This window comes from Athene cunicularia, assembly GCF_003259725.1.
Source record: "Athene cunicularia isolate RWA chromosome 6 unlocalized genomic scaffold, athCun1 chr6_part1, whole genome shotgun sequence".
Classification (NCBI taxonomy): domain Eukaryota; kingdom Metazoa; phylum Chordata; class Aves; order Strigiformes; family Strigidae; genus Athene; species Athene cunicularia.
Genome location: NW_020799105.1, coordinates 8,166,848 through 8,180,152, shown reverse-complemented (window position 1 = coordinate 8,180,152; position 13,305 = coordinate 8,166,848). Strand labels below are relative to the sequence as shown.

The following is a 13,305-nucleotide window of genomic DNA, read 5'->3' as shown; positions in this document are numbered from 1 at the left end:
GGGGGGAGTGAAGCCGCAACGCGCGCGGCTCTCCTCCCGCCCCCCTCCCCCGGTTTTATCGGTCCTGCGAACGCGCCCTTACACTTGGCTAGCGCTGAGCCTGCCTCGTCCTTCCCAGCGGTTCCTTTTTGCCTCTTCTAGCAGCCTGTCTTTTTCAGGCTGTGGTGTTGGTTGGTTTTTATTGTTTTTTGGGGTTTTTTTTTCCTCCCCCTTCCCCTAAGCAAAAGCTTAGGAGCTGGTCACGGAAGTTGCAGAGAGTATTTTGAAGCTTTCATTCTTTTCCTGTTACAGCAAGGCAAAACTTGACTGATTTGATACTGGTACTCTCCTTGTCCTACTTATTATGGCAAGTACTGCCACAGTAAAAACCGGAGAAGAATTAAGAGGCCAGTGCATATTCTGCTTTTTTTTTGGCAGGGCTATGGAATACCGTAAGCACCCTGGGAAGGAGAAAGCCATTTATTTAAGTGACAAAGCAAATGCTCTGGCTTCCCATGACTCAACAGAAATCCACAATTTGAGCAAAAACTGCATCCTTCTCAGAAGGACTGTGCTGCATTTGAAGCCCCTTTTTACAAATATTCAAGTTGACTGGCTTTGAATGGGTCCTGGTTTTGCATAGTAATTGTGATTTTCATCATATGAGAGGGAGGGTTATGAGTAAGTCCTTACAAATAAAGCTGTAAGATTTTTGAATACTTGAAGTAGGCTTTCAGCTTTGACTTTGGGTTTAGAAAAAGATGTTTCAGCTTTGACTTCGGGTTTAGAAAAAGATGTTTCTATTCACTCAGCAGTCAACATTGGAGCTCTTTTGCACTGTCAATACCTAGACCTAGGTGAATAGCTCATAGAAAATATTTCCAAAGGTACTTCAGCATTTTTGTTCATCTGAATTAACAAAAACCACAGTGCCTAATAAATGCACTTACGGTTGTTTGGAGCCACGGTGTGACAGTTCTGCATCAAGATACGTAGCATCCCCATTTGATGCTCCGATGGGATAGGTGACTTGCTTAATATAGTGCTGTCTCTGCTCAGAGATGAAGCAGCTGATCCAGCTTGCTGGAATTTTAAGACCTGGCTCCGAGTCTCTAAAAGGGAGCTAATGTGGGTGAGCACTTTCACTGTAACTGGATCTGTTTTATTGGTTACTAGAATGTTCTTTTATGTATTTTCAAGGAAATGTGTTTAATTAGCTGTCACTAAAATCTGTTTTTCAGAGGTTCAGAAGAAGCAAATGAGACTACATTTGAATTGAAAGAGTTCAGCATTAGCAAGAAATAACTGAATAGTTGCACCCTAGTTCCTTCACTTGAACTGTCCATTTTAATTTAGGCTGCATTATTTAAAGCTATGAATAATTAAGACAGGGGATGAAGCAAATATGTATTCTTAAGAAGCTTCTTACCTGATGTAACAAATAACATGCTGTCTTTCTGCTCCTTTCAGAATGATACAGATCTTGGACCCAAGACCCTTGCCAAGCTCCATCATGCCTGTGGACATGGCCATGAGAATTTGCTTAGCCCATTCTCCACCGCTGAAGAGTTTTCTCAGCCCCCTTGAGGACTGTCAAAGAAACAATTTTGTGAACAGATTCAAACCTCTCAGACCGTGTCTTCACGTGAAACGTGACTCTGAAGCTCAGAATGGCAACTGGAACCACTCAGCAGCCCGAGCCAAGAAGCGAGTTGTGTTTGCAGACTCGAAGGGGCTGTCCCTGACGGCAATACACACATTCTCTGAGTTCCAGGAGCACCCTGGATGGGATCTTCAGTTTGACCTCTTAGGCCTTGAAAACATAACATCTGGCTTAAAGCTGCATGAGGAAAAAACCTTGATTCTAGGTTTCCCTCGGCCCTCGGCTGACTACCTGGACTTCAGGAACCGCCTGCAGAAGAATTTAGTCTGCCTGGAGAACTGCACCCTGCAAGAGAAGGTGCTGTCAGGCACTGTGAAAGTGAAAAATGTGAGCTTTGAAAAAAAGGTTCAGGTTCGAATTACCTTTGATACATGGAAGACCTACAGAGATATTGAGTGTGTATACATGAACAATGTTTACGGCGATTCTGAAAATGATACCTTCTCATTTATCATTGACTTGCCTCCTGCCATTTCCTCTGAAGAGAAGATAGAGTTTTGCATTTCTTACCAAAGTGGAGAACATACCTTCTGGGACAATAATGAGGGTCAAAATTACAAGATTCTCCACGCAGAGTGGAAACCTGATGGTGTTCAGATACCACCTGCTAAGAAAGACTGTGTAGATCTTCAGACTCCAAGGGGAGAACAAGAGCGAGAGCCTGATCAACTAGGCAGTCCAAGGCTGTCCAGTGGTCTCTTTCCCCAGTGGCAGAGCTTGGGTCAGATTGAAAATTCATCACCATATTGGTGATCCATACTAGCAAGGAAGCATTCTTCCACTTGGCAACAGAACAGTGTTAGTTTTCTGGTTCACATACTATGCAATGAAACCACCTGGCAGGTTTTGTTGGCTGTCTGAACATATCCAAATTCACTAGTCTGTGGGACTTGTTAAACCATATTATGCTACTGAAGTTCTTTGCCAAAACCCTTGGCACAAAGAAACCCAAGATAAAAGCCATGCATATGTCACCCACTATAGAAATAGCATGCCTGTATCTTAAGTATATGCTGCTTGCTTTCTGCTGTTGGCTCTCCTGAGTCAGGAGGGACACTCTTGGGAGGAAGTATGGAAGGCAATGGTATTTTAGTAAGCTGTAGTAACTGCATGTGTGAGAGTGTGTGTGTGCACAGGGATGTTACATGAACAGAACATCACAATCCACTTTGCACCTATTAGGAGTGCAGTAGATATCAGGTGATGCTGTCAGGATGGAGGCTTGCTATGACTATGTGCTTGTAGCAGAGGCAGGTAGGATTTGTGACTTCAATACAGGTTAAGAAACTTAGAGAAGATAATGGAAAAGTAGGAGAAGAGGAAGAAGTAGAATGTGCTGTATAACTTGGAAATGTACAGTGTTCTAATTTCTTCTTTTCAAAGCTGGTCTTCTAAATCCATAGAAAGTTCTGTGGAATACAAAGGAGAATACAGAAAACAGTGCAGAGTGACCTCTGCTTTGGGAAGACATCTCTGTCCTCATTGGCTTTGTGAATAATAAATGTCTTTCATTTGAGAACAAATCTAACTTTGACTTCATCATCCTACTCACTTGGCAGGTAGATGGTTACCTTCTAATTTTAAAAGAAAAGTATACCTTTTAAAAAAAATGTAAAACTACCCTACATGCCAAAAATAGGCTTAGGTGACAAAACGTGATTTGTAAGCTTTCTAGACTATAGCAACATTAGATGATTTGGCTCATCACCTGATCTAATCTTAACAGCATCTGATGGTTGAATATCCTACTCCCTATTGCAAAGTTAGCAATGACTTTTCGCAAGTGTGTAACATAGGCAAGGTCCTTCATATTGAAGACAGTGAATTAGCTGCACTTTGTGAAAGTTGATTTCTTTAAAAGAGCAGGATTGCTAGTTTCTTCTAGGCTGAATATAGCTTGCACATAAATAGAAAACTGCTCTGTTTTATTGTACCTCATTTTCTGAAGTATTTTTTAGACTTCAGTAAACTAATGTATATTTTTATCTGTATGCTTATAATTTAGTTTCTGGGTTGTCAAACTGTAAAGGTCCTATGTGTTTCATGCAAGACTTGTGTGAGAAATTGTCGAATATGTACCTGGCAGGTGTGAATACTGGCACACCTTTTAGCTGTACAGAAATGCTGTTAACATCAAAATATAAATCACATTTTTGCCCATTGCTAAGAAGTATAATATCCTGACTCTGAAGCTACTTGCAGTGCAGCGAGACAATAAATACTAAGGTGAAATAAGCCTCCTCCACTAATTGCACTTTTCCCCTACATAACCCTTGCTGTTATGTGTAAACTAGCCATTTTAAGAATAAATTGTATTTTGATACACCTGGTTCTTACTGTGTCAGCTCAATCAGTCTATTTTCTCAAATTCTTTATACAACTTTAGTTGTGATATAAGGTATAACCAGTTTGTTCTGTGCCATGGGATGTTACTAAAGCTGGCTGTGGTATGGTATCTCAAGCCAGCAGCTGGCATTACCCTGAAGATGAAATCCAAGTTCTTCACTAAATGAGAGGTCCTCAAAAGTATTTGCCTTATGAGTTGTGACATTTGAGAAAAAACCCAAACACAAAACCCCAGACAAAAGTGTATCTCACCAAATTTAACTGCAATATTTTGGTTTGACAGATTCTGTTGGGGATCTTGCTGTGCCATGGGTGAGTCTGTCTGGCAGGAGTCTGTCTTAATCTGATGGCCAGACTGCTGAGCTATAGCATATGTGATGCTTGCATGGGTCCATCTAGATAACAGCACTTAATGTCTTCTGGCTCACTTTCACCTGGTACTTAGCTTGTTATGCAACTGTACTGCTGTTTGGGCCACTGGCAGACTGGGTTTTCTTCTCAGACACAGGAACCCAGCTGAATTGCCATCAGTACCAACCAACTCCCTGCAAACATGGCACTAACAGCATGTTACCTGGGGAACGAATGTAGAGCTTCCACATTGCAAAGTGTGCACTGGACACAGAGCCCTCCTTTCCCCAGTGCCATCTAACAATCTCAGACTCTACTAAGTACACTGTTGTACTGCACAGGAGCTCTTACGATCTACACTGCACCACCAGCTGCCTGTTCTAGAAAAAGTAGTGAAATGAAGAGAGGTTTGTAACTTAAGTGGCTCAAAGGCTCTTCTACCTCAATGGGGGACTTTGCATCAGCAAACTAGATGCAAGGCTACTGCTTAGAGCAGAAGCCTTCTTGATGAGGAAAAGTAGCATTTCATACCCTCCAGCCAAGTTTTGCGACCAGCCATCACAAGAGAAAATGCTTACTTCTCCTCTTGACTGAGACATAAATCACTTAAAAATATCAGAAGACAGGTTCCTTTGACCAAGCTCTTGTTTTAAGCCATCTTCTTTGCATAGGTGCCTTGCAAGATCTTATTTGCCCAGCAGAGAGGCAATGTGGTGCTGTAGTGTCGCTCAGCAGCTCCAAAGCCCTTGGTCAGTTGAGAGAGCAAAGGATTTTTCCTTTCTCCACTCCTTCCCAAAGCAATGCAGTTTCACTCATTCATCTTTTAAAACAGAGCTTGTGTTTAAGACTAAAGCTTACATCTCTCAGAAAGGTAACAGGCTTCTAGAGGAAGATATTAGCAACACTAAGGTATATTAACTGAAAAAAAAAATTAGTATTATAAATGTATTTATCAGACACTGAGAAAACAATGTCACCCTCAGCCCAGGGGATTCAAACATGCATCTTAGATGATGCTCTTTCAGACACATCCTCCTCAAAAACTGAAGGTATAAAGCAGATGCAGTCGTGGAAACAGCTTGCAAACCTATAGCACCATCTCATTCCCTTAGGAAGACACTTTTCCAGCTGCATTGTAGTTCTGTATTTCCACCACTAAGGTGACAGAGTGGATGACTAGGTTCACTCCTACAGCTCTGTAGGTCTAAGGTGTCTAACTTTCAGTTATAGCCTACGAGTGGCACAGTACTTACGGACTTTATTCCTCAGACATAAGTGTTTCAAGTTGTACTGGCTTTTGTGAAGCTAGGCCTAGTCTTACCATGCAAAATTAAATTTAAATTTGCTGGTGTTTCATATTGACAAAGATCTGTCGCCCTGGAAAATCAGCATCTGAACATTTCCTGAGAACATAATTAGAATTTTCACAGGAAATTAATGAATGTCTTTTTCTGTAATTATATCTATCTAAACAAATTACCACAATTTATATGGTAAATCTGGTAAATTAACGGTAATATGGTAAATGTTATGGTTTTACATATACATAAAACAACAACTCCTATCCCTCTCAGACACTCCTGAGCTTTGAAATATATAAATGTTTCAGTGAGATCGAAATAAAAGAAAGTAAGGCTGTGCTAACTTCTCTCAAGAGGCCTCTCGTCCTATTTCAAGAACCACCTATACTTCAGCCATTCTTGCCTGGCGTTTGCTTAACCTGTTCTTATAGCCCTCAAGTGATGGAGGCTCCAGAAGCTTTACAGTTATTCTTTCCTCTTCTTACATTAAAAGAGGCTCCTGAGGTCTTAGCCTAATTAAAATTAAGCTCTTAATTAGTTCTTTTATTCTGTATAAAATCCAAGAAGAAACTATTGCTTTCTTTTTGCAACAGTCTGTAAGTGCTTGAGAGCAAAGAGCAGTTTTCCTTCCATTTCCCACATCCCTTCTCTAGGCTAGGCAATATTTAATTTAATGAAAAATGGGTATTTTGGCTTTTCATCCATGTTTGGAAAGGAACCTGTTAGACCTTTGGATTTTCCTTAAGGCAGAAATACCACTCTCTGCTAGCTCTGGTAAAAGTCTTGAGCTGTGTGAACTTTTCACTGGTGAAGTTGAGGACCATGCCACAATACCCATCTTTCATTGCTCAACTGACTTCATCTGTGTCACACAATAAGGCCTTGAGAATGTATGTATCATTTTTGTACTGCCTATGAAGCTTATGACAGCTGGGCAGATTGAATTAGGGATGTGCTTCACTGACATTTTAAGTATGGCGTTTCCTCCATGAAAAACATTCATCTTTTTCCTGCTCCCTGTATTGCAAACTGCTTCTAATGTTCCAGCCTTTGTTTATCTCCTTTCTGGACTAGTCATTAAGTTGGTCAGTTTTCATTTCTTCCACGTGAAGAACAGTGTTTTCTGCTTCAGTTACAAAATTCATGCCAGCTTGATAGGATTCATGCAGAGAAGGCAGACTGACTTTTGTTTTTGCAGTGTTCACTGCAGGTGGCCCAGTGTTGATCTCGGTAAGTGCATCTTTCAGACAGTAAGGGAGAAAATACCAGGGTATACCAGCACTGTGGGCCTGCTCTGTTACTGATAATTTTGTAAAATGCTCAGGGCACTGCGGTGCCCTGAATGTACAGCAGTCATGTACACGTGTTACATCCTTGGTTTTCTTTGAGCACAAGGGAGAAAAAAAGTCTGCTCAACAGCTAAAGGCTGGACTTTCTGACAGTCAGTAAGGTCATGGTTACAATAAATTGGCAACAAGAACCGATTCAGGGGAAAGGAGTATGTACTGAACAAACAAATATAGTCTACCAGAAACTGGAAGTCTGCAAGAGAAGAAATTTGTCTATAGTTTACTATACTGTAAAAGAAATAAACAGGGAAGAATAAAATAAAAACCTGTTTGCTTCAAAGGTGTTATTGGGGAAATACCTTTGCTATCCCTTCATATTTCAGGTCGTTGTAGTATTTTATATGCTTTTGACTTGCAGCATGTTGCTCTCTGCTTTTAGGAACAACATGAAAGTGGCTGGTGCTACACACTTGACTAGGTGGCAATAGGACTGATACAGCAATTCCCCTCTCTTACAGAGATGGTGAAACAAAACAAAAAGCTTCACACAGCACAACTCTCACCCGAAGTAATCCCCTCTTATCCCAATCACACAATTGTAGTTAACCATGAAGTCGTATCTGTGAAATTGTAATATCAAAAAGCAAGTATGTGATTTATTTTTTTTAAAGTATACCTTTTACTGATACTCTAGAGAAAATGTCGTTTTAACAAACAAATTCATAGTATGCAACAAGTACTATTAACTGAAGTCAGGGTGTGGTGGCTTTGTGTGTGTGGTTTTGTGTTTTGTTCTTTTTAAAAGGCTTTTCTTTGCAAGGCTTTGCGTTTGTCTCCTGCCTTCCCACTCACAATCTCTCCCCAGTTTCCTATGCCCAGAGCTAATTCAACATCTAACCAGGAGACAGATAGATTTCTGAAAGCAGCCAGCTGCCTTATTTCAACCCAACAGTTACAATAGAATTATAGAGATTTACAAAAAAAAACAGACCACCTTAAAACAAAACCACAACACACCAAACCAAAAAAACAAACAAACCATAGCCCTAGTTTTATTCCTCAATTTAAAGCTAATTATATACTGCAGGTCCATCAGGTCAAGAATATTATGGTACACCACAAACATCTTTGACTTGACTCTGAGCACCATAGCAAATCCACTGATCCCAGGAAAACAGATCACAGACTCAGAGCACATCCACAGCTATTACTATTCTCCCCTACTCTACCCATAAAAAAGCTTAGGCCACACACTGGTACAGTGCAGAAACATGCAGGAGCTGCAGAGTGAAGTGGGTACGTCTAAAGATGACTTTGTGGTCAGGTGACAACCAAATGTCAAATACCAGTACTCTTCAAACCCTCTATCTAGCAAAGGTGAGTAAAAGACAAGCTTCTAACATTTTCTGTTGCACTTTATTGTCTCCGTGGGAGAGTCCCCCCTCCCTTTCACTCTCAAAGATGCGCAGTCAAGACCAGCACACTGTCCCCATGTCTGTAACGATCATTTCAGAAGCTGCACCAGCAAAAGCATCTACCCTTTAAAGAGTAGAGTAGAGCATTGGGAAATCAGGAAACGTTACCTTCCAAGCCGTTCTCCCTAGTCCAAGAGCTTCTTTTTTCTATTAGGCTATAAGATCTTCCTTTTCTTACCTAGCATAGTCTTCTGAAAGACCATGGTTATCTGAATTGCTAGACAATATAACTTTCAGAGGTCTATCAACATCTTTGTTTGAGCAGGACACCAGGGCAGTACATAATCCCATTACACAGGAACAGTCCACTAGCAGAAAGAAAACTCCAGCAATTAAGATAGGAAAGGCTAGGACCACTGACAGGTTCTCAGGACAAGTGCTAAGTACTACCCCTACCAGTAGGAGATGGAAATGATGCTTTAGGGATAGGTGTTATTGCTGAAGTAAGTCTTCTGCAGGCCTGATGTCAGCCTGAGAGTGATGGGTTAGTGCTAAGTGCTGCATTAGCAGCATCTGAGAAAATGGGAGTAGCAGATGCTGATTGTATGGCACACGTGGTGGTTATTTGCTAAATAACCGAATGACATTCATTCCCCTCAGATTAAGCCTTTACCATGCTGAAGAAAAACAAAAGGGGTATTTCATAGGCCCCTGTCTCAGCAGTCTAGTTGCACTAGGACCAGTTACCCAACTTTTTACATTGGCTTATGTGAAAGCCTAAGGTCAAGGCACTACTGAAGAAACACCTGGGCCTGTGCTGAATGCAGGGTGGGCCCTCTCTGAGTAAGAGGTGTGGGTATATGGTGTTTCTACTCTGCGGGAAGAGGGAGTGATGGGGTAATACACTCTGTGTTGAGTATGGGTGAAGACCTATCCTTTATTTCAAGATCCATGAGCAGCTGAATACTGAAGAACTTGACTGTGATATTCATTATAGCTAGTAATTAGAAAAACATAGTATTTTGGTATTTTCAGTAGACTGCAAATGTCAAATATCTTCTTATACTCAAGATCAGTTACATAAATAACATTGCATTTTATTCTATCTAGTGAAAAATATGCTACTTCTTAAGTATAAAATGTCATATAAATGCTATAAGTGCACATTCTGGGCAAGTGCAGGTTAAGGTATTGTGTAGTCATAGCCTCAAGCAGCTAACTAACAGTGGAGGTTGTGCTGTATTTCTCTCCTCATGCTTCAGTCATTATTAAGAGAAGTGAAAGAAACTGAGATGAAGTCTGTTTTCAAGATCGCATCTAGCCAGCTAGTTATTGGAGCTCACATCTTACTCTTGCCGACTCTGGGAGGTTACCCGGGGCATACACCTGAGCTGAGTTCAGGGTCGCAGTGGCTGTGAAGCCATTTGTCCTGGCAAGTGTAGTTTTTCTTGTCTCTTGTGGTAGTTTGGGAAAGAATTACTTTCTGTCAGTGTGGCAGTGATGGGGAAAGAGAGGCCTGTGCAGTCATTTTAAATAATGAATCACCTTCCCTGAGCTCCTTAGAGAAGGCAAAATTTTACCCTTTCAGGATCCATGGTTTACAGGTATGTACTATTGCCTTCCTCAGCCACAGGTGAACATATGGCAGTAATGCCTTTATAAGGAACAATTAGGCAGAGAGATATATTTATAGTTAATATCATATTAGGGCAGCAAGAGCAGAGCAGAAGGAATTCCAAATGCAAAATACTGCTCCCCCTTCCTTTTCTGTATGGATTATATTTGCCCCTCTAGCATTTGCTTATCCCCCTTGGGAGCCTTTTCAAAGCATTCTCAGCTCTGGGATTTAATGCCTGTCATAGCTGACGTGCAGAATTGAAAATGTAAAGCATATTTGCCACCTTCTGGTTTTAGATTAGCAACAGAGAAAATAGTCCTTGGCCTGAATGTAAAGCCAGGAGAGCCCAGGGGATGCAGCTGTATGGGAATGGAGTGGAGAACCCGTCACAGGGCAGCCTGGAGGAATGGAAGCAAAAGTCCCTCTGGAGCTACAGGAGCAATCGGAGGAGGGGGAAGATGTGAACAAAAGCTCTGTCAAACGCTCATTGCTGTATGTGACTTGCACAGAACCTGTTGGAAGTGTTGTTTCAGGAGACAGGAGGAGAATGTTTCTGTCTATAGCCCTTTGGCCAGGAAAAGGATTGGGTTATAGCTTAATTGATATCTGCAGTTATTAGCAATCAGAGTGGTTTGACAAAAGAGAGTAAAAAATCCAATTTTCACTGAACAGTCCTGATGTACAAAACTAAAATCTTTAATTAAAACAATAAAGAGAATGGGAAGTGCGTTTTCTCCACTCCCAATGAAACATTAACAGCATTTGCTTTCTGAAGCAGCCTACAGACATTTTCCAGACACTATTTTACCTATTTTCCAATTTTTCTTGTTTACTGAGTATTTTTTTAAACCCTCAAGGCATAGTTATTAAAGCAGCACTTATGAAAATGGTCTCTCATAACATATTTGAAGGATCATCTCAGACATTAGGGTTACCACCACTCTGACATTACCATAAACCAGAATAAATTCCTAATATTTTAACTTTATTTTTATACTGTTCTTTTGGTAAATAGAGTAGTGTAAGTCACAGGCACATAACTTGTGGTTTAGGTGCCACAGGGACATTTGCAACAGGTTTAAAATAATCCTGAGGCAGTGGTGAGGTGGTTTTTTTTATCTATGGTTTCAATTTTATGTCAGAGCAACTTCTTGCTTTTCCCGCTGTAAGTCACAAGTTTGTGTACAACAGTATAGGAGCCTGCAATAAGAGTTTATTTGTGCACCTTTGTAGAGAAAAATCTATACAGTGGTTTGTATTTTTTTTTTCCCAATTCATTTTAAATTCCAGCCTTCTGTAAAAAACCTTTGGTGTTACTACAGATTCGTGGGGTTTGTGACTGCACAACAGACTTGGTCTGACATTGCTGGTGGGGGAGAAGTATCTGTAAGGCAAATCCTCTTGAACTAATGCCAGTCCTGCCGGAGTAACTTTGGCCCATTATGTTCAGGCATCTTTTGTTCTCCAAAGGGCATTCCTTTTCAACACCATGAGCCCACGTGGTTTCCTGGACAGTGTGGATTTCCCTTCACATAATGGTGCAAGTTAAGTGTCTCTGTCCTTCAATAAATTTGGGACATGTGTGACTGCCTCTCAAACTGACAAGCAGCACAGAAGTGAAAAAGGACAGAATGTGGACTGGAGTCCCTGGATATTTTCCACCATCCAGTCCTTACTGCTTATTGTAGCTCCTCACTTCCCACGCTGTCTGCCAAGCAGAGCCCAGCCTGCTCCAGACACAGGGTTAAGGGGATGGCCGGGTCAGTGAGGGATTGGCTGTATCTCAGTACTGCTAAAAGAAATATTCCTCTGCTCTAAGGAGACACTGAAATAGTTGTACTGACAGCATCTGCTTCCTCCTAAACATCTATTTTACTCCTACATTTGTCAGATGAACCAGTGATGGGAAGATGAATGCTGAAAGCCTCCAGCTAATTTCACTGATTTGGAAACATAACTGAGAAATACATGTATTTTTATCCCTTGTTATTTTCACAGGGGTTTTACTCCTTTCATTCAGCAAAGGCCAGAGCTACAAACCAAATCTGAATTTTGTTTAGCAAGGAATGCAGTACAAGATGGAGGTGTGAAGATGTGGCTGATCTAAACTCTTTCACGTTTTCATGTTTCTGCAGGCCTGCTGAATATTTCAAACACAATTAACAGATATATTCTTAGTGCAAAGACTAGCTTCTGGAGTAGAAGGAGCTGTTTTTGATTTCCAGCTGGATTTTCCACCCTACACTGAGCATGCTGCTAATAGTTAAGATTTCCTCTGATAGCCCTCGATCTTGTTGGTCAGGTGACACAGTAATTCTGCCATCGTGCTTGCCTCCCTTCTTGGGCTCCCTGCAGTTTTCCCTCTCATGCATGCCCCATTCTCAGACTTGCAGTGGAGCTGTTCTCACCTTATGCCCTGCCTGAAATTCACAGGCTCTATGTGTTAGTGAGTCAGCAGTAATTACACTTCATCTTTAGGAAAGACAGTGGTGAAGGAGTTGAAGGTGATTCAGCAGAACATGTTATTAGCAATATCACACTGGAAGTCATCAGACCTGAGCCATCAGGTCCTAGCTTCACATAGTCGTATAATAATAGTTATCCTAAAGGCTTTCTGTAGTAGCCTGAAATATGCTATCCCATTATGCCTACAGACTGCAAATTAAAGCACCATGGAAGGGCAGGGATGGTGCCTAAGCGCTATGAGCAATTTCACATTTGTCTACCCCGTTAAATGTTCTTCTCTTGATTCTCACAAAACACAGCACTGCAGTTGGAAATTAGTTTATTTTGATGAGTCAGTGCTCATAGTATTCTGGCACAATTGAGGCACTAGCAATTAAACCTTATTCTCCAGTTCTGCTTTTTTAATCACTGCCAGTTCTCATGTGTTTCTGGCTTATTACTTTCTCTGAAGGAGCTGGAGGCAGATGGACAATCAGGTATGGCAGAAACGTGCCATGCTGATGTCAGACTAACTGCAGAGTTAAAATCTACTTTCTGAACAAAAAAGATTGGATTTATATAATGAATCCACCAGGAGGCTAAATTACAGCATCCGTTAAAACAAGAGCAAAACAGCACTGCATACCAATATAATAAAAGGAACCAGCAGTTAATTGTATGATTGGCTTAGTTAGTTTGTTATAAATTACAGTAATTAGCAAGGTAAACAAAAATCTTTCTTCTAAAATTTAACTATTTCTCGTTTCTTTTTAAAACTGTATGGCTGGGGGCAGCTATTTATGAGGCTGAGAGTGAACCATCACTGGACTGAGTCACACAGAGTAGACTGTTCTGCAGGACGTGTAAGGCTGCAGGCTATATCTACAGCCCTGCCAGC

At 41.0% G+C, this 13,305-nt stretch overlaps 1 protein-coding gene across 1 annotated transcript; it reads left to right on the top strand.

The window, feature by feature from the left end:
- Positions 1-1,246: 1,246 nt before the first annotated feature.
- Positions 1,247-3,970, top strand: PPP1R3C (protein phosphatase 1 regulatory subunit 3C). Its single transcript, XM_026851098.1, has one exon. It carries the CDS (start codon positions 1,451-1,453, stop codon positions 2,393-2,395), a length of 945 nt encoding a protein of 314 aa, XP_026706899.1. The 5' UTR covers positions 1,247-1,450; the 3' UTR covers positions 2,396-3,970.
- Positions 3,971-13,305: the final 9,335 nt, after the last annotated feature.